We start from the raw sequence: 22531 nt of genomic DNA, 5'->3' as shown, positions 1-22531 counted from the left end.
AATAGTCCTTGTACAGTTCTCTTGTCTCAGATCTTCTTATAGACAGGGATAATACTCTCAGAGGTATTTCCAAAGATCATATGAATGAGAAGAAAATATAGTTCCACATAGTGAAATACTTCAAGGTAATTTTTATTCCAACAGACAAATGTATATAAAATAAAACAGAAACACAATCCACAGGATATAAGGCAAATGAAGCTGTGTACCGTGTAATAGGGGTGCAGTCTCCTAACACCCAAGCAAGCATAGGATGGAAATTCCCACAAAGTCTTCCGGGAATGACTTGTGGACTTGCTGCAGTCTAGGAAGAATCCCCCCACGGTACCTGCCACACACCAATGTGTTTCAACTCAGAAATAATCAGTCTTCCTTAGGGTATGTGTATACTATGTGCCTATCACTTATATCCCCCTTATTGGTTCCTCATTGGTCCACCAATTAATTAGTAATTCTCCCATAAATATCTTATTGCACATCAATCCTCATACCATAAACAGTGTATCCCTTCCTAATGAACATACCAATATTTTTTCCACTACGTTGCCGTCACTAATTTCATATAAAACAGACAAATGTTTTCAATTGCGTTCCATGTCTGGAACGCAAAGTACTTCCTGTACCATTACTTCCTACCGGCAGCCGACATCCGGTTTTGACGTCACGTATTTGCTTAATGTACATCCACCTGACTAACACCCAACACCCACTATATTGATTATCATCTACAAACCGAGGTAGTGAAACTTGATTCATACTTCAAGGATACTAGTGATGCTTTGAAAAAATTGAAAGATATTAATTGGGAAGATGACTACATTTTAGTCACTGCAGACGTGAGTAGTCTGTACACTATTATTGAACATTCCCAAGGGTTGGAGGCTACGAAACACTTTTTAAACACTGGGAACTTGGAGAATGAGAAGGTTAATTTTTAAATTGAGGGCATTCATTTTATTCTTAATAATTTTTTCTGGCACAGTGGGAAGTTTTATGAACAATGTAAGGGTACTGCCATGGGTACTCATTTTGCCCCATCATATGCAAACCTGTTCATGGGGTATTGGGAGGCCCCAAAAATTTGAGAGAATAACATTTTCGCCACATGTATTGTGAATTGGTATCGTTATATAGACGACATTTTATTCATATGGCGAGGTAGTGAAATGGATTTAAAGGTTTTTTGTGATAACCTAAATAATAATATTTTCAACATTGTACTTACTTTTAATATTAGCAAACTCAGTGTGAATTTTTTTAGATCTGGTCTTATATGTGGAGGAAAAAGTTTTAAAAACTAAAACGTTTAATAAACTAATGGATAGTAATGCCTATATCACCATCCATTATGGCTCAAGAATATTCCGAAAGGACAAGAGAGAAGGGTCCGTCGGAATTGCACAGATTTAGATGTTTTCAAGGAACAGTCAAGTTCTTAAATGTCAATTTTTCTCTAAAGGTTATAAATGTTCGAATGTAGAAGGCCCCATTAAAGAGATGATAGAGGTCAATAGAGAAGAGTTATTACAGACCAACGAAAAAGAAAAAAAGTTGGGAGACAAATGGGAATTACCATTTATCACTACATTTAGTAGCCAGTACAAGGAGGTGGAGAGAATAATTAGGAGGCACTGGCATCTATTGGGAAAGGATACAGTGTTAAAATCCATTATATCTAAAAAGCCCAAGTTTGTGTATAGAAGGGCACCGAACATTAAAAATAAGCTGGTTAAGAGCGCAGTGCCACCAAAAAGAGTGGGTAGAATTAAAACGACAGGGTTCCATAGCAGTGGACCTTGCCTGATGTGTAAAAACCACAAAACACAACAAAGTAAAATAGAAACTTTTACTTCTAATGTCACTAAAGTCAAGTATGAAATTAAAGACTTCATTACTTGTAATAGTAAACATTGTATATATCTCTTGGAGTGTCAGTGTGGCCTCCAATATGTTGGTCATACTTCTAGACCACTAAAGGAATGTTGGGGAGAACACTTGAGAAATATAAAGAAAGGGTTTGAGAAACATTCAGTCTCCAATCACTTTAAAGAATCTCATGAATGTTCTAGCAAAAGTTTAAAGCTGGTCTTAGGCATTAACCAAGTTATCAATCATTGGAGAAAGAAGAATATAGGGGAAAACTTGGCTAAGGTGGAGATGAAGTGGATTTATTATTTATGCACTTTATCTCCTAATGGGATGAACATCGATTTCGAGCTTAAATGGTTCCTGTAGATATATATACTTTTTATATATATATATATGGTTTTATATATTTTTTTTTTATTTTGCCCTTTTATTATATAGGTTGAGTCTCCCATATCCAAATATTCCGAAATACGGAAAAATTTTGGCTTGACTGAGATAATGAAACCTTTGATTTTTGATGGTTCAATGTACACAAACTTTGTCTAAGGCACAAATTGTTACAAATATTGTATAAAATTACCTTCAGGCTGTGTGTATAGGGTGTATATGAAACATAACTGAATTTCATGTATGTACACAACTTTGTTTGAGCCACAAAATTATTGAAAATATTGTATAGAATTACCTGCAGGCTGTGTGTATAAGATGCACAGATTTGCACAGATTTAGATGCATTCTGCACATAAATGCATTCTGTGTGTATAGTGGGGTCCTATTCCCCAAATATTTCATTATGGTATGCAATTATTCCAAAATACAGAATATTCTGTTATCCAAAATACCCCTGGTCCCAAGCATTTTGGATATGGGAGACTCAACCTGTACTCTATTTTTTATTATGCCTTTTTATTAGACTCTATTTATTAGATACCTTCCTCCTTTTATATCCATGTATATACTCTTTCATATGTTTTTATCATCTTGGGTGTATTTATGTATTTTTATCATCTTGGGTGTATATATGTATTTATTTTTATGCATATCCTGTGGGAGCTGCCATTGTGCATTTCTGTATACCTTTATGTTTATATATATATATATATATATATATATAGACATATGACTCATACATTATTGTGGTTGTGCCTTTTCATGTGGAACGCAGCACCGGAAGTGGTCTGTGTGGCTGCGTTCCAAAGAAAAAGCATATGGGTGTCAATGGGAAAGCATTTGGGATTCTAGACATGACGTGTAGTTGTCACGTGGAGGGCGCGATCATGTTTGTCTCTGGCAAGATTAGCTTGAGCGGATGAGCGTCAGACAACCTTGACGTCATGTGCTATCATCACGTTGACGTCATCACCATGGCTACTGTATGTTGGGTGTTAGTCAGGTGGATGTACGTCAAGCAAATACGAGACGTCAAAACCGGTTGTCGGCTGCCGGTAGGAAGTAATGGTACAGGACGTTCTTTGCGTTCCAGACGTGGAACGCAATTTAAAACATTTGTCTGTTTTATATGAAATTAGTGACAGCAACGTAGTGGAAGAAATATTGGTATGTTCATTAGGAAGGGATACACTGTTTATGGTATGAGGATTGATGTGCAATAAGATATTTATGGGAGAATTACTAATTAATTGGTGGACCAATGAGGAACCAATAAGGGGGATATAAGTGATGGGCACATAGTATACACATACCCTAAGGAAGACTCTGATTATTTCTGAGTCGAAACGCATTGGTGTGTGGCAGGTACCGTGGGGGGACGCTTCCTAGACTGCAGCAAGTCCACAAGTCGTTCCCGGAAGACTTTGTGGGAATTTCCATCCTATGCTTGCTTGGGTGTTAGGAGACTGCACCCCTATTACATGGTACACAGCTTCATTTACCTTATATCCTGTGGATTGTGTTTCTGTTTTATTTTATATACATTTGTCTGTTGGAATAAAAATTACCATGAAGTATTTCACTATGTGGAACTATATTTTCTTCTCTTTCATATGATCTTTGGAAATACCTCTGAGAGTATTATCCCTGTCTATAAGTAGATCTGAGACAAAGAACTGTACAAGGACTATTATTGACTGGAGTTGGTGGACAATTCGTAGGAATATAAACTCCTCTTAACCTTTTTCTTGATATATGAACTTTATTGACCCCATCTAGTGGCACAAGAACTATACCTTTGTTTATTGTAATGTTGATTTTGGAGTGAAAGAGACCACTCTTATGTAGTTTTTTGCAGCCTATAGTGGTTTATGTGAAGCGCTGGTGTATTTTCTTTTTGTTTTAAGAGGTCAAACTTTATCCACTGCTATTATATAACATTACCAATTCATTAGCCAATTTTCATGGATTTGACTTTTCCCCTTTGTGGAGGGCCAGGGAGCTCCTGAAATATTTACCCTGTTTCTTCAGTGTAGCACTCGCAAATATTTTACAGTTCATTACTTTAAAATGGCCACTGATATGGATGAGAGGGTCATTAGAAGACTCCAATCTGCATGCTTGTGGCTTATTATAGGTCATCACTCCTACAAGCTGACCCCCGGCTTCCAGCCAAGGCAATGACGTAACACCAGGATGGGAACAGCCCCCAGTGAGGGGAGAGAGTTTTCAGTGCCATTTATTATTTTTTTTCGCCCTTTCCGATAATGCAATTTTTGTTTTAGACGAGTGATCGGTATGGTTAGTGCGGTTTTCCTATAAGAAGAGGTGCAGGTTACTTAGAAAGAAGATGCTGGTACTCACCTAAAGTTGATAACAAGATTTATAGTAGCTTCCACAATCTGAAAAAGTGTTCAGACCCTTATTTTATTCATTAATTAAATAATTTCACAGATTACTTTTTGTTTCTGGAACTAGTTATAAGTTTTAAAAATTACATAAAACAAAAAGGGGTTGGTACTGCATACCCCTGAGTACCGCCAGCAAAAAGTATGGTGGATATTTAAATATAGGGAAACGATTATTAATAGAACAATGAAAATTAGGACACAGAAAATTAGCTTTTCCTAAAGGCCACCATTTAACATACACTAAAAAAAAGTATACAAATAATCTAACGTGCTGTCACAAAGCCGCTGGTAACAGGGTTGTAAGCCCCATCAAGTTTCAAGAAATAAATAACATACCAGCGCTATTACACTAGTAATTAAATGGATGTTTGAAAATGAAATGTTACACATTTATACAAAGTTTAAATCTAAATACATTCACATAAAAAAACTATAATGAATTAATCACCACAGGTTCAAATAAACATAAAAAATATATAATAAAAAAATATATTGACAAATGGATTTTTGTGTCATAAATGATGGTATTAGGACTCTCTCTGTGTCCTAAGCAGCAAGGTGTTATTCCCTGGACCTGTGTGTCCAAAGCAGTCCCTTTAGCATCCAGTCATGCAGAAACATGTGCTGTAGTCCTTAAACGCTGCAAATTATTCCAGGGAGAGCTGTAAAGTCCAATGTAAGTCCAGTAGATCACAAGAGTCCAAATTTAGAAGCTCAAGGTGTGTCACCAGGCTATCATCATCCAGCTTCCACAGGAGCAGAGATGTGAATGTGCTTAGGGGGTCATTCAGACCAGCTAGCGAGCGCAGGACGCTCGCAAGCGGGTCGATGTTCCCCCACTGTGCATGCGCACGACGGAGGGAGCTCCGTCGTGCGCATGCGCGAGACCCGGCGAGCGACGGGCTCTCCATCGCTCCGGGTCTCGCACCAAAGGGGGCGTGCTGTCGATGTTGATTGACAGCACGCCCCCTTTGGTGGGCGTGCCGGGGGCATGCCTGCCAGACAGAGGCGTACCCATGGGAACGCCTACCGTCTGAAGCCGGCCCCACTGACATCACTAGTGATGTCAGTGGGAGTGATTTTGGCTCTGATAGAGCCAAAATCACTCCAGGGCTTGCGGCAGCGAGACCCTACCGCAGGGTCTCCGTCGCAAGCCCGATGGTCGCGATGGTAAAGACCATCGCGACCATCATCGTGGACGCTCGCATATGCTGTGGGTGGTCACCCACAGCTATGCAAGCGACCAGGAGGCCGCTCCATTTTCATGGAGGAGGGCCCTGATTCAGAGCGAGCGCTCTGGTCAGAGCGTTCGGCTCTGAATCAGGCCCTTAGATTTAAAAAAATGTGTAACATTTAATTTTCAAACAGTCCATTATTTAATTACTAGTGTAATAGCGCTTGGTATTTTATTTAACATACACTGACAGAGTACAGTACCGTTTTACACTTTATATTAATTTTATATTGATGTGTATATATATATATATATATTTAACAATGTTCAACTGCCCAATGTTTCAGCACACAAATATGTTATTATTTTATATATTATGTGGTTGAAGGGGGCTTTAAAAAATGTTTACTCACCTTCCTCAGTGATCCTCTTCTGTGGCGTAAAGTTGTGTTCTGTGTCCCTCCATGGCAACCAGACACAGGGGTCTATTCACTAAAGGCCCCCATACATCAGCAATGGATTGTGGCAATTCTGCAATTTGCAGATGATTGTATAAAAATATCTGCAATGTATGGGCTTCACAGATCGCAGATTTCAACTAAAAAGTTATTGGAATTGTTTAATAAGTTTGTTCAACATGTTGGATTTAACAGAACGATTGGCGCTGTAGATAGCTAGTGTATGGAGAAGATCAGCAGATTGGCAGGCCGTCACTAGTAAAATGATGGGCCTTTCAAGATTGGTTAAATCTGCGTTTGCTGAAAATGTTCTGCAAATCACTGAAACACATCTGTAATGTATGGGCGCAGATTGCTAGATTGGGAAATCCTAAAATCGGGCAATAAATCTTCAAATTGTTCAATTGTAGTTTTGAGATTGCTGATGTATGGGGGCCTTAAGCCATGGAGAGAGATAAATTGGACAGAGCTAAAGTACCAATCAGCTCCTAACTGTCAGGAGCTCTTTGGTTGGTACTTTCTCTCTCTCCACCTCTTAGTACATCTCCCCCACAGGCTGCAAACTGAGGTAACTACCAGTGCCCTCTTTATGAGCATGCCTAACGATTCCGCTTGGCAAGGCCTGGTATGGGAGCATTGTGTGGGAGGCCAGTCCTGAAGGGGGAAATCTTTGAAAAAGTCCCTTCACTAACACATTTCTTTTAAAAAAAATAGTAAAATATTTGTGTGGCACCATTATACAGTGACATCATTGCAGGAGAACATTTTCACAATTTAAAAGAAAAAAATAATAATGAAATACATGACAGCAGAGACATTTGTGAAGGAGCATTTTCTACACAAAAACTGTATAATTGTGCTGCTTAATGAAAATAAATGAATAAGGAGTGAGGAGGTAATGTCCTTATGTCATTTTTGTGTGAGAAGCTTATAACATTCCTCTCAGTGTACCTAGAATAGTGCTTCTCTGCAAAATGCAATATGGAAGCAAATAATTGCCCAGCCAATTGAATACATAGTCCAAGAATCAAAGACCATCAACTTTAGCGGATGCAAAATGAAAGTCGATTTGCAGAGGGCAAATGACTGTGCATGCCCTCCACCTCTGCCTTCAATAAGCTTGTTCCTCAAAAGGAAATCCAAGAGGAGAAGTGTAGAATATTCTCAATTCATTGAACTCCTCCCATTGGCCTATTTAGTCTTCCTGTTCCTCCATAAGTGCTGCCATCTTGCTCCACCAAGGGGGCGATTCAATTCAACGCGATGTTGAATAGCTGCGGGAGGGAGCTCCCGAAGCTATTCAATACACCACGCTGATTGGGCGTACTAAGGATTTTTTCTCACCCCCCCTGGGGATGCGAGGAGAATTCCGACCAAAGTGCCGGGTGCGCAGCTGTTTTTCTGCTTAGCGCGGCGCTAACAGCCGCGCGCCCAGCACTTTGGTCATAGAATGCCAGTTACCGCGCCTTGACACCCTTGTTAAGGTGCGATGACCAGCATTCTCTGACCACACAGTGCACTGAATTGAATAGCTCCGGGAGGCACTATTCAATTCGCGTTGAATTGAATCGCCCCCACGAACCATACTTTGGCGGACGTCTAGGTGCTCTTGAGCAAACTGATGCCCACACTGGGAACAAAGCTGATTTTTGCATTGCGCAGTGAAAATTTTGTGCTTTGTACATGATCTCCTGTATGTTTTTTTTTTTTTTTTTAGAGACATAACATCAACAGCTTTAGAGCATTTACCCATCCATGGGCTGGAATTTATCCAGGTCTTGGTCGCAAAAAAATCTTATTATCTGAAGAAGTTACCGGCTCTGGACAAACTTGTGAATTTGGTGAAGGCTGAGCTAACCTACCCCAGTCACTGTTGTGCTTTCATTAACATGAGATCGAAAGAGTAAGTGTGACATTTTCTACTTTAAACTTTTTCATGAAAGAGCTTCATGAGGTCTCCTGGCAAGTCAGCCAATCCGATATTCACCTTCAGTTATTTAAACTTATAGGCTGCAATTCTATGACAGTGATGGACGCAGAGCATTAGATTCCACTTATCATTTTATAGAATGTACCTGATAAATGCTACCTCGAAGCTGCTTGATTGCTATGGGCTATTCCCAACCCCACTTCCCATGTCCACTCTTTACTTGATACATTACCCCCGTAAGTGCTTGAGTTCAGTAAATAATGCTTTCTCCATGTTGTTGGAATTCTGCTGATGGAATTGTTGTATTTTACATCCATAAATACTGGTGTATCCATAAATACCCCAGTAATTATGGATAATTCTTCTCACTGGCTACATGGCCACACCACACCTGGTATAGTGTACGTACTTGTCTGCTTAAATAATAACTAGTGTGAATTGGCCTAGTCCGACTTAAAGATTTTATTTAGTTTTTATTGTCATGGTAATAAATGTAGCATACAGATCTGTCCTCCTACAATGAGCGCCATTGCGCCATACGGTTGGCGATAGAAGACGAGTAGCGTACCATTTTTTATTTTTCAGTTTAGCATCTTAGTTGTGTCACAGGCGCAGAGAAAAGCCGCTCACACTGACACTAAGCTGCGACTTTATATATGGGTAATACCAATTCCCGCGTGATTAAAGTCCCAGGTAAAGTACAAGGGAACGTAATGTGAGGAACAGCCAAGGCTGCTTGTGTCAGAGCAGTTTTAACACAAACTCGGATGTACAAATGCCACAAGCCCCAGCTATCAGTATACGCTACAACATAGCTTTGCCACTTCTAGTTATAATTCTGCGAAGAAGAAGAACATTTTGAGGGGAAAAGATATTTGAGTTATGCAGTCATGTAAACTTGCAGCAAGTGGCAACACACGGGTTGGGACTCTGTTTATGATTTTGTAAAAGTGGCACTTACTGTATGATATTATTGTGTAAGAGAAATTACAACACAACAAGGACACTCAGTAGAAATATTAATGTCCTCATCTCTTTATGATTTAGGGGAGGGAAGGGGGGTGCTTAGCAGGAACAGGGGTAGAGATAATCGGCGGAGCATGTAGAGCGACAGTCATACAATATAAGGGAGAAATTAACAGGTCAGTACAAGGTGTCATTTGTGAGACATTTATAAAGACTATTGTATATTAATTCCACTTCATATTGTGTGCATTTAACGCTGAAGACAAATTAATGAAGTTTGACAGACTCCTGTATGATAAACACATAACGTCATGCTGATTTGGCTTTCCAGCATACAGTTTGTCTACAGCAGAAGTTCCCAAAGTCTGGCATTAAATTCCACGTTCCAAGGGTATCTATGCTTGAGCACAGGTACCTTAGTTAATTTGATTTAACTATCTGGACTCAAGCATGGATATCCTTAAAACCTGGACTGTAATGACGGAGTTTGAGAACCTCTGGTCTACAGTACTAATGTGAGCTGCATGTTGTCAGAGTTCCACATACGTACTTGGCAACAATCTACATCTAGTTTCCAGGCACATCTTACTGCTGAGCCCGGGCATCTGAGCACCTGATAATGTCTTGGCGGAACCTGCACTCTACAATCCCCATCTTGCCAACTTTACGGAAATGCATTGGAAAATACTTTTGCTGCTATTGAAAGGTTCTGTTTCACTAATGATTAACTTAACAGTAAATATAGAAAAATAGGGACATTTTGAAAGACTACAAATTTCCAGGGACAAATCATTGAAACATGGGACAGGTATAGGTCATACTTGCCGACAATCAGCTCCAGCCTTCCGGGAGGGAGCTGATTGTTGACTAACAGCGGGGGGACGGAGGCAGAGCCAAGGGCGGGCCAGCCAGTTGGTGGTACATTGGGGGTGGGGCCGGGGGCGGAGCCGCACGATCGTGTCATCGTGGCTCCGCCCCTCTTCACAATGCCATTATTTTCGGCAGTGTGAAGCAGGGGGCGGGGCCGCGATGACGCGATTCAGCGCGAATCACGTCACCGGCTCCCCTGCTGTGGGGGTTTCTAATCTTTTCAGGGGGGAGGACAGGAGGGTCGGAGGCTTCCGGGAGGCTTGCCTGCCTTTCCGGGGGGCCGGGAGCAGCAACCGAAAATCGGGAGGCTCCCGGCCAAATTGAGAGGGTAGGCAAGCCTGGTATAGGTATACATATTTACATATTCATTTTGCCCTGCTATTAGCACCCATCATTTACAGTAAGCATATTTTACGATTGTTGCTAGTTTAGGTAAAATAAAGGGGTTGGTTATGAAGTCCCAGCGGATGAATAGCCACTGGGTAAAATACCGACGCTGGAAGCCCGAACATGAAGAATCCAGATGGCTAAGGTAAGAAGGTAAGTAAGCTAACCCTCTCCCCCCCTAACCCTCCCTTGGTGGTGACTAACCCTAACTCCCCCTCCCCCTTTCCCGCACCCAAAACCTAACCCTCCCAGGGGGGTGCCTGCCCCTAACCTCCCCCCATAGTGACTAACTCTCCCCTCTCCACAGGCTAATCCTAACCCTCCCCAGGAGGTGCCTAACCCTAACTCCCCCCCCCAGGGGTGCCTAAACCTAACCCCCCCGGGGCTAAGAGCTAACAGTAGCCGGCTTACCTGCGTTCGGGAAGCCGTCTGTCGGGATAAAAATAGGCGTCGAGATTTCACCGCCTATTTTTAGTCCCAAATCGGGATTTCAACACCGGGATTTAGTCAGACGGCTTCCCGGCCCCAAATAAAGATATGTATGTATAAACTATGTATAATGTGGGTTCTATGGGGCTGATTTAGCAGCGGATACTAATACGTTTGCAGCTGCGATTTCACACGGAATGCAGCTGTGAAAATATGCTAATAGTTGAAAAGCTTACGCAGGAATAAGGACGCCCACTGCTGCCTTCTCATCTGGCTCCAACATTGCTTACCTGCATACACATTGGTAACATCAACACAGATTGGGAAGCCTTGCGGCCATTGCGTCAGGTCTGACCTGCCTTATATACTGCAGCTCTCCTCGCATGCAGAGGGGTCTCGCAAACGCAATGGCTAAATTATGCACTCCCATGAAACGGCATCCCCAGTGGCGTAACTTCATCCCAGGTGCCCGGAGGCAAGATAAATGTTGGTGCCCCCGCCCAAAACTAAAATGTACCACCCCCCAAGACCTATGCCAGCCCCAGCTGCCGCAGCCCCCTTATGCAGTTCCTATTATATAATGCCCCCAGTAGTAGTCCCCCTATGCAGTGCCCACCTATGTAGTGCTCCCCAGTAATGGTCCCCCTATGCAGTACCTCCAGTAGTGAGCCCCCAGTAGTGAGGCCCCCAGTAGTGAGCCCCCTGTAGTTGCCCCCAGTAGTGAGGCCCCTGTAGTTGCCCCCAGTAGTGATGCCCCTGTAGTTGCCCCCTGTAGTTGCCCCCAATAGTGAGCCCCTGTAGTTACCCCCAGTAGTGAGGCCCCTGTAGTTACCCCCAGTAGTGAGGCCCCTGTAGTTACCCCCAGTAGTGAGGCCCCTGTAGTTACCCCCAGTAGTGAGGCCCATGTAGTTGCCCCCAGTAGTGAGCCCCTGTAGTTGCCCCCAGTAGTGATGGCCCCCACCGCGCATGCGCACACACACAAAAAAACCCAAACACTTACCTTTATCCCCGCTCCAGTGCTGCTGCCATCCATCCCCGGCGTCCGCTCCTCAGCACTATGGGAGTGACGTCATTACCTCACTCCCATAGTGCACTGCGGGACCCGGAGCTCACTCCTGAGCTCCGTCCCCGGCGTCCGCTCCTCGGCACTACAGGAGTGACGTTATGACGTCACTCCCATAGTACACTGCGGGACCCGGAAGACGGAGGGAACTCCGTCCTCCGGCTGCCGCCGGGTGTTTGAATAGGGGCCGGGCGCCCGCTGGTAACACACTCAGCGGGAGCCCGGCAAATGGAGGGTGCACCTTGCACCCTCCACAGTTACGCCAATGGAGGTGGAGCGCCGATCAGCGGCGCTCCTTCTCCATGCAGCTCCCGGGGACAATGGAGCCAGGTGCCCCCTTCAGGGCTGACGCCCGGCGGCAAATGACTCCATTGTCTCCGGGAGTTCCGCCACTGGGCGTCCCAACGGACAGGCACTCCTGAGTATTTCTGACCACCCCCACGTTACCACACCGAAACGCTGACTTCCTGTCACTCACTTAGCGATGGTTTCCTCCGTGCGTCCGTAATTGCAATGCAATCGCTGTGCACGTGCAGTGCGGCTTAGATGCATGCGCGATAGCAAATAATGGCCAGATCTGCATAAGTTGCAGAATTGCGCCCACTGCTGAATCAGGCCCTATGTTACACCAATTAAGAGAAATATCAGACAGGAACATTTTTTGTCTATAAATGACAATACGGAGTCAGAATGTGTAGCACTCATTTATGAGAAATGTTGACAGTTAAACATTCCAAATGGAGCAGTGAAAGGGTCAAATTTAATTAATGCCAGTTCTTCAAAGAAGGTGCGCAGAATTCCTAACATACTTAGGTACAGACACATAACTTTAGCATTCCATAACATCTTTAACCAGAACACCGTATTCAGTTTAATTGTCCGTAATTATACACTGACTAAGGAACAAACGGGTCAATGCTGCAATTGCACAAGTGTTCTTTCATAACTGAAAACAATCTACAGATTCCAGGGAAACTAATGATGCATTACACAGATTTTTCACTGTAGACTGTAAAGGTGCAACGTTCCCTGAGGTAGCCAATCACATAAAAAAAGTTAAAAGGACAAGTGACAAAAGACCTGCACACCCTGATTAGAATAAAACTTAAATATCTAAAAAGTACAGACAAACCTAATAGTATCATATGTATTGCAAACGTAAAATACGTCAGATGAAGGGCTATTAGCAGCAAATAGAATCTCTCTTACTTCGTTTCGGAGTTCAGCTTTCAGCTTTGTGGCTCTGACTCTCTGGAACTCACTGCTTGCAGAGTTTGAGAGGTTCTAGTTCTAGAGTCCTTCAAAACAAGACTCAAGACTTATGGGGCTCACACATCTCAGCAATCAGGAAAAAAATTATTTAACAATTCTGCGTTTTTCCCCTGATTTCACAATTCCCCAATCCACCCATACCATAAAGATATTTTTCAGTGATTTGCAGATCATTTTCAGCAAATAACAGATCTGCCTATCGTGAAAGGCTCATCATTTCACTAGTAACAGTCGGCAAATCGGCTGATCGTTACCATACACTAGCAATCTACAACCCTGATTCATTGAAATCCTACATGTTGGATAACCTGATTTACAGAGTCCAATTACTTTTTGGTCGGAGTCTGAAATCAGTGAACCCCATACATTGCAGATATATTTACACAATCATCTGCAAAACGGGGAATTGCTTCAATTGATTGTTGATGCATGAGCCCCATTACCTGTGTACACAAGCATTTCATTCATGTAGATTTAGTTTCTAAAACAAAATAGAACCCAAATGCTTTGCTCTCTTTTCTGAGGTCTATTAATACTTACATTTATTTTGTATCATGTGTTTTTTTTTTAATTGCAAAATGTTAAGCTCTTAGGGGGATATTCATGAAAGGTTGGAGATAGATAAAATGGTGAGAGATAAAGGGGTCTATTTACTAAGCCTTGGATGGAGATAAAGTACCAACCAATCAGCTCCTGTCACTTTACAGGCTGTGTTTGAAAAATTATAGGAGCAGATTGGTTGGTACTTTATCTCTCACAATTTTCTCTTTCTCCAAGATTTCATGAATGCCCCCCTTAGAGTCCTATTAGGTGTAAGATCCCAAAAACTCCCTCTTCTTTAGCAGGCAGATTGTTCGCATATTCAGCAATTTAAATGGCCTGGAACCCGTACAGTGGCACTCCTATCCATAACTCAGCCAGTCTGATCTCATGAAGGGACCCATACAGCCAGTAATTTGGTCTCTTGAAGGACTATCTGATGCTAATATTTTAGGCCATATTTGTCTTGACCCGCAGTACCCTCTCCCCCAATCTATTTTTTATTGAAGCAAACACACTGTTGACAAATTTGCAAGACAAAGGCATATAGACCAAGCTTAATGAATAATATGAGATATGGTAAGAACTTACCCTTGTTATCTCTATTTCTACGAAGTCCATAGGGTTCCACAGGATACCTTGGGGTATAGGTGTGACGTCAGTCGCAGGGCACCAAAGAGTTAAGCTTTCAGCCTCCCAGGATGCACTAGGTCCCCCTCCTATACCCCGCCCCCGGGCCAAGGCACCTCAGTTAGTTACCAAGCCATAGGCCGGAGGAGGAGAAGGAAGAGAGAGAACAAAGATCTGGACACATACAAGAATCACATTCTCACCAGAGGGAGACGGAAAACCGGTGACCAGAGCAAAGCCCATCTGCAGCACAGGTGCGACAGGGCGGGAGTCCTGTGGAACCCTATGGACTTCGTAGAAATAGAGATAACAAGGGTAAGTTCTTACCATATCTCATATTTTCTACTTCAGGGTCCATAGGGTATCCACAGGATACCTTGGGGATGTCCCAAAGCAGTATCCTTTAAGGGTGGGGACGCTCCTGTGCAGAAAGGAGAATCCGCCGCCCGAAGGAAGCATTCTGAGAGGCGAAGGTGTCAAACCTGTAATACCTCACGAAGGTATTGACAGAAGACCACGTAGCAGCCTTGCAGATCTGAACTGCCGAGGCACCACGTCGAGCTGCCCACAAAGGACCCACAGACCTAGTGGAATGAGCCTTCAGAGAAGGAGGGACCGGTAGGCCTTCATGAAGATAAGCTTCAGAAATAGCCATACGGATCCAGGCTGCCAAAGTTTGCTTTGAAGCAGGCCAACCCTTTTTACGGAAGCCATAGAGGACAAACAAAGCGTCCGACTTCCTAAACGAAGAAGTGCGGTCAACATAAGTCCTTAAGGCCCGCACAACATCCAAAGAGGCCTCACCCACGGAAAGACCCGGTGAGTTAAAGGCCGGAACAACTATTTCCTCGTTAACATGAAACTGGGAAACAACTTTGGGAAGAAACTCGGGCCGAGTGCGGAGCACTGCCCTCTTCCCATGAAAAACCAAGAAAGGGGGTCTACAAGAAAGAGCCCCTAACTCAGAAACACGTCTGGCCGAAGCAATGGCCAGAAGGAAAACAGTCTTAGCTGTTAGCCATTTAATATCCACTGAGCCCAGTGGTTCAAACGGCGGTCCTTGGAGAGCCCTCAGGACCACAGCCAAATCCCAAGGCGCCACAGGTGGAACAAAGGGCGGCTGAATACGGAGAACACCTTGCATAAAGGTGCGCACATCCGGGATTGTAGCAATCCTACGGTGAAACCAGACAGATAGGGCCGAAACCTGTACCTTCAAAGAAGCAAGGCGAAGCCCATGATCTAGTCCCGCTTGCAGGAAGGCGAGAATCCGAGACAGACGAAACTCCGGCGGTGCATAACCTCTCGGTCGACACCACTGAAAGAACGTATGCCACACGCGATGGTATATCCTCGCGGAAGACGGTTTCCGAGCTCGTAACATGGTACGCACCACAGAGCTGGAAAACCCCCGGGACCTCAGCATGGCCGTCTCAACAGCCACGCCGTCAAAGACAGCCGAGTCAGGTCCGGGTGAAGACAAGGACCCTGAGACAGAAGGTCCGGTCGTAGCGGCAACCGCAGAGGACTGTCCACGGACAGACCCTGAAGGTCTGAGAACCAGTGCCGTCTGGGCCACGCGGGAGCTATCAACAGGAGCGTCCCTCCTTCCTGTTTGAATTTCCGGATTACCCGTGGAAGAAGGGAGACCGGAGGGAACAGGTATGCGAACCGGAACGTCCACCGGACGGACAGAGCATCCACCAGAGACGCCCCTTCGTCTCTTGTGCGAGACCCGTACACCGGCAACTTGTTGTTGTGCCGGGACGCCATGAGGTCGATTTCTGGAAGACCCCACCTGTCCACCAGTAGTTGAAAAACGTCCGGGTGCAGGGGCCATTCCCCTGGATGAACGTCCCGGCGACTTAGAAAGTCCGCCTCCCAATTTAGCACTCCCGGGATGAAGACCGCTGATATGGCCGGAAGATTGCGCTCCGCCCAAACCAGGATCCGAGAGACCTCTACGAGAGCCGCCCGACTGCGAGTTCCTCCTTGCCTGTTTATGTAGGCCACGGTGGTAGCGTTGTCCGACTGGACCTGCACCGGGTGACCCTGGAGAAACCGCTGTGCCTGCAGGAGAGCATTGAAGACCGCACGGAGTTCCAAGATATTTATTGGAAGCTCCGCTTCTGTCGGCGTCCACCTGCCCTGGAACAAGTGTGGACCCGAAACTGCTCCCCAGCCCCGAAGACTGGCGTCCGTTGTCAACAGGACCCAATTTGGAACCCAGAACGGACGTCCCTTGTTGAGGTGGGTCGTCTTTAACCACCACGCAAGGGACAGGCAAACCTCCGGGGTGAGCACAATCGTCTGGAACTTCAGAGACTGAGGCAGCCCGTTCCACTTGGACAGGATCAGGTGCTGCAGAGGTCTGGAGTGAAACTGGGCGTATTCCACCATGTAGAACACCGACACCATGGAGCCCAGTAACCTCATCGCCGAGTGTAAGGACACCCGGCGGCTGTGCAGACAACTGCGCACCCTTGACTGTAAAGCAGAGATCTTGTCCTCCGTCACGAAGATCCTTTGCTGTCCCGAGTCCAATAAGGCTCCAAGATGCAGAATCCTCCGAGACGGGATTAGAGTGGACTTCTGCCAGTTGATTAACCAGCCGTGCCGTTGCAGCAGTGCAATGGTCAGGTCCAAGTGGTGTAACAGGAGCTCTGGAGATCCTGCCACCAATAACAGGTCGTCCAAGTACGGCAACATGCGGACTCCTTGCAGCCGCAGAGAAGCCGCCATGACCGCCATCACCTTGGTGAAAACACGTGGTGCTGTCGCCAGGCCAAAAGGTAACGCCCAAAACTGGAAGTGGTCGCTGCGGATTGCAAACCGAAGGAACTCTTGATGGCGCAAAAGAATAGGGACATGCAGGTAAGCGTCCTGTATGTCCAATGACACCATGTAGTCCCCAGGTTCCAGCGCCAGAATGATGGACCGTAGGGTCTCCATCCGAAACTTCGGGACCCGCAAAGACTTGTTGAGTGCTTTGAGGTTGAGAATCGGACGATATGACCCATTGGGTTTCTGTACCAAAAATAGATTTGAATAGAAACCCTGGCCCCTCTGGGAGAATGGAACAGGCACTATAACTCCAGCCTGGAGCATAGTGTGCAATACCTTCCGCAGCTCCATAGCCTTGTTCCGGTCTGATGGTAGACCCGTGGTGAAGAATTGAGCCGGGGGTCTGTGCCGGAAGGAGAGGGCATACCCGTGGGAGACCACCTCCAGAACCCAAGTGTCTGTCGTAGTGAACGACCAACACCGGGAGAACTGCAGCAGGCGGCCTCCCACCCTGGGATCCCCCAAGGGGAGACCCGGACCGTCAGGCCGCAGGCTTGTCATCTGGCTTGGGGGCCGGATGTCTGGTACTCCATGCCTGTTTCCGGGGCTTGACCGATTTCTTAGGGCCAGCCTGTCGAGGAAACGACTGTGGTTTGGGCCTGCCCTGGGCCCTAGATGACCGAAAGGACGATGGTCCAGAACCAGAAGGAGCAGCGGCCGACGGGAGACAAGCAGATTTGGCTGCCGCCAGCATGGCCACAATCTTATCCAGATCCGGACCGAAGAGAACTTCTCCGGTAAACGGCAACGCTTCCAGACCTTTCTTGGAATCTGCGTCCGCCTTCCAGGATCGCAGCCACAAGGTGCGACGAGCAGCTACCGCTGCTGAAGAAATTCTAGACACCAGAGTACTAATGTCTAGAGCCGCGTCGTTGATGTAGGTGGCCGAATCACGGAGATTGCCAATCAACTCCGCCTGTTCGGCCGGACAGTCGGATTCAAAAGAAGCCTCTAATGAATCCGCCCAGCGCTCCATCGCTCTGGCAACCCAGCAAATGGCCATAGCCGGCCGTGCTGCCCCCCCTGCAAGGGAATAAGCGGACTTCAGGCAGATTTCTACCTTGCGGTCCGTAGCATCCTTAAGGGAGGACATGGATGGCATCGGCAATGTGGCACTACGGACAAGACGGGTCACGTGAGAATCCACCTGTGGAGGGGATTCCCACTTAGCAAAATAATTATCCGCGAACGGATAAGCCACCGCCAGGCGTCTCTGCGGCTGGTATCTTTTGCCATGTTGTTTCCACGCCTCCTCTACATGGTCCACCAACTGACCCGAAAGAGGAAAGACTGTGGCATCACCCTTCACATCTTTGAAAAAGGCATACTTAGATTTAGCCGCTGGGGGAACTTCGTCCTCAATCACCAAAGCTGTGCGGACCACCCGAATAAGTCCAGGAATATATACTTTGGACTTAGCATCAGCGTCCTTAGTATGGAGAGGTTCCTGATCGTAAGGATCCAGAATCTCCCCATCATCAGACGTCCCTTCGTCATCCTCATAAGGAGCGGACAGAGACGCCACCGGCCTTTTATGAGGCCGCATCACAGACTCCCCTTGCAACACATCCGACAAGTGCTGTACAGAACTCATCAGGGAGTTAACCCACGCTGGCTCCTGAGAACCCGGGAGCGGGGAAATAGGGAGACTGTGGGGTACCACCAATTGTCGTGGGAACCCCTGCATGGGTGACGACACCACAGACTGCTGGGACAAACCCATCGGAGTAAACGCGGGCTGCGGAGCTAACTGGCCCACTAAAGCTGTTAACGCCTGAGCGAAACAAGCCCAGGGCGGCTCCTGTACCGGTGCTGTAACCGTAATAGGCCGCGCCATGGACAAACACTGCCGGCAAAGGCCCTCCGCGCTACCCTCCCCCTCCGCTAACGGTACTTTGCACGTGGTACACTGTAGCCGGAGGGGAAAATCACTTTCAGACATGATGGCACCACGTATGTGACCTCTCTCACCAATTAAGTATTAAATAGGCGAGAGACCACCCTGCAGCACCGCACTGCAAGGGCTTTAGCAGAAAGAACAGGGACAGTAATAAAGCTGACAGTTTAGAGAAGAAAAGTTACAGGCAGCGCTAGCACAGTCACATACAATGCAGAGAAATAACAATTCCTGCACTAACAGCGCTGATCACTCAACTACACAGACACAGGGCCTGGTAGGACACAGCGCTGCATACACAGACCTGAGCCACAGCGGAGGAGAGGTATGAGGGGGGACCAAGACCACGATGCTTCCTTCCAGACTTCCAGCAGCGTTCACCATGCGTTGCAGAGAAGATGGCCGCCGAGGAGCAGAGAGAAGCTGGCCTGGGGGAGGAGCGCTGACACAGGACCAGTCAGCACAGTGCAGAGAGGGCTGTGTGCAGCGGGGGAGGCGCCGGCTGTGAGACAGGGAAGGCGCGCTCCCCTGGCCTGCATTTAACCCCTGGGACATCATCTCCAAGCGTCCACTTTCACACCGGGAAAGCCGGGTCTATGCAGACCCGACTCCGGTGTGAGCGGCGCCAACTCGGTAATATCCCGAGTTGGCGTCGGCTAAATTCCGGGTCTGATCCGGATAGGAACTCTGGGCCTGATTCAGAGCCGAACGCTCTGACCAGAGCGCTCGCTCTGAATCAGGGCCCTCCTACCTACCCACAGCTTATGCGAGAGGCCAAAAAGATGGTCATCGGGCTTGCGACGAGACCCTGCGGTAGGGTCTCGCTGCCGCAAGCCCAGGAGTAATTTTGGCTCTATCGGAGCCAAAAGCACTCCCACTGACATCACTAGTGATGTCAGTGGTGCCGGCTCCAGACGGAAGGCGTTCCCATTGGAACGCCTCAGTCTGGGCAGCAACGCCCCTGGCACGCCCACCAAAGGGGGCGTGCTGTCAGTCACCATCGACAGCACGCCCCCTTTGGTGCGAGACCCATAGCGACAGCTTGGTTGTCGCTATGCGGGTCTCGCGCATGTGCACGACGGAGCTCCCTCAGCGCTCGCAAGCGGGTCTGAATTAGGCCCTCTGTTCCAATTCTGGGTCAGACCCGGAATTTAGGTGGAAATGGAGTATAAGAGAAAGAAGAAGGGTGTCTGGCACTCACCTGCCGGGCAACACAATGGGGGGATTACCCAAAAGAATTAGTGTTTCATTACATTGGGTCATGCACATACAATAAATCTGGGATTGAATTGAGGTCGGTATGCTTGCGATAAAACTTCCTTTAAGTAGATCATTAATATCACTGTGAGCACCTGCTCTTCCCCCGATTAGCCCATATTCATTATCCCGGGGAACTACAGTGCCCTAACTTCTGAAGTGGAATTAGCATCAGCTACCTGCTCTGGTGGAGATAAAAGTGAGCTAAAAGCTCTCTCCATAGGACCAGGGAAGTGTTCAAAGCACCAGAGAATGCTAGAGAATGAGCACCCGGAAGCAACACCTTTCATCATACCCACAGCTTTACTAGCCACAGACACCCAACTTGGGAATCATTGTGAGTCGGAAGTAGCAGAACTGGAGTACTTTCTAACTATTTTGCAAGCTACTATCTTACCTTCATAGCATAGATACTTTTTAGCAAAGGTGGCAAGTGTCTTGGACCAGACTCCGACTACTCCAAACTAAACACCTAAGTTTGCTTTCATACATAAAACAACCTAAGCACAGATGGCTCAGAAAGATATGTTCCGCTCATCAGAGCCAGGCACTTCATTCAATAGACGGCCTTTCATGTGTGCCTTCTTAGCCATCATTAATCAGCATAGGAATATTCTGTGAGCTCATATTAATAAACCAGCATAGTTTTGAACATAGACAATTCTGTGACAGTTCCATGCATTATTATATGAGCCTCCTGGTGCATCTGACTTTTTAATACACCTTGTCACCTCTTCCTTTCAGCTTTTTTTTTCATTGCAACCACAAATCCAATATAAACAATTTATTTTTTACTTATTTATTAGTTTTCTATTTTCAAATAGCAACAGTTTAGCCTTTGTTCCCAAGTATCATGTCTTTAAGATACAACATACAACATTCCGTTTGACATATTTTAAACAGATTACACATAAGGAAGCGCATTACACCTAAGCGCTGGGTGCTACAGTATCTTTTTATCTTTCATTACTGTGAATTATATCATTGAAATAATAATTAGAATCCTACGTAATGCAGCAAATTAGCTGCCTTTTAGGGAAGCCCTGACCCTTATTTCTCTTGCTTGCACTTGTTGTCCAAAGGATAAAGCACACGTACCATATGAGCCTTGGTTAAGATACTTTAAAGCGTTGGATCGTTTGCTGCCCTCAGCTTCAGTGCGCAGTCTCTCACCTCTTGCTGCCCTCTATTCGATAGCATAACCTTACATATACAGTATGAGTATGATTTTCATCTCATGTCACACTTTCTGTTTACCAATTTATTCCAGAGGTGCTTAATGTCTGTACAGCAGTGTCCTCATACACCTAGGCGCAAGACGCCTGGTGTGAGGGAGCCACCAGGTCTTGTACGGCTGTGCCTGTGCCGAGCGTCTGGGTCTGTAAACGAAGCACAATGGAACTTGGTGTGAGAATAAAGCTGTGGACGCTGCATCGTAGCACATCGTATACAGATTCAGAGACTCACACAGATATAAGAGTGTTACTTTATCAAATGAATCAGCACATTCTACTGGTGCATCCTAGTCAGATCGCATTGCGACTAAGACACATTTTCGTGTGAAAAATACACAATAAAGATGTTCGGCGCAAGCAGACTCGCATGGGACCTGGCGCTCTGAGAGGGGCTCTTTGGTGTGACTGCAACCAGGCCCGGCAACACGGGGGGACTAGGGGCACAGCTGTGCCGGGCCCCGAGGTTGTAGGGGGCCCCGGAGGTATAATACTTACCTTGACAATACTTGATCATGCACCTGCGCTGTGCAGCGCTGCTGCATGATCAGCAGGGCGCAGCAGGCATGCACAGGGAGAGAGGTCAGTGTACTAATGTACCCCGGCCCCCAACACTTACCATGCCCATGCCGTGGTGCCTCTGTTTGATGGCACTGCTTGTGCGGCACTGGCAGATGTCACACGCAGCGCCGCAATAAACTGAAAAAAGACTGCAGCGGCCACCGCTGGTGCAATAACGTTTTTTAGTTTATTGCGGCGCTGCGCGTGACGTCATGACGTCAGCCAGCGCTGCACTAGCAGTGCCATCAAACAGAGGAGCCTCGGCATGGGCATGGTAAGTGTTGGGGGCCGGGACTGCACTGTGGGAGCTAGTTGGCCACCGGAGGGCCGGGGCTGGCCATCGGAGGACTG

The 22531-nt window shown here is 46.2% G+C and overlaps 1 protein-coding gene across 1 annotated transcript in view; it reads left to right on the top strand.

Moving 5' to 3' along the window:
• The window catches only part of LOC148501292 (lutropin-choriogonadotropic hormone receptor-like), a 216859-nt gene that overhangs the window by 155033 nt on the left and 39295 nt on the right, over positions 1–22531 (top strand). Inside the window, exon 9 of the mRNA XM_088450689.1 lies at positions 8020–8205. Coding sequence (XP_088306815.1) covers positions 8020–8205 — 186 coding nt within the window. The remainder of the gene's footprint in view (positions 1–8019; positions 8206–22531) is intronic.

This window comes from Taudactylus pleione, unplaced genomic scaffold (genome assembly GCF_031769625.1).
Source record: "Taudactylus pleione unplaced genomic scaffold, aTauple2 ptg000522l, whole genome shotgun sequence".
In the NCBI taxonomy this organism is placed as follows: Eukaryota; Metazoa; Chordata; class Amphibia; order Anura; family Myobatrachidae; genus Taudactylus; species Taudactylus pleione.
The sequence above is the reverse complement of the archived record's forward strand: the minus strand, read 5'-3'. Positions and strand labels throughout refer to the sequence as shown.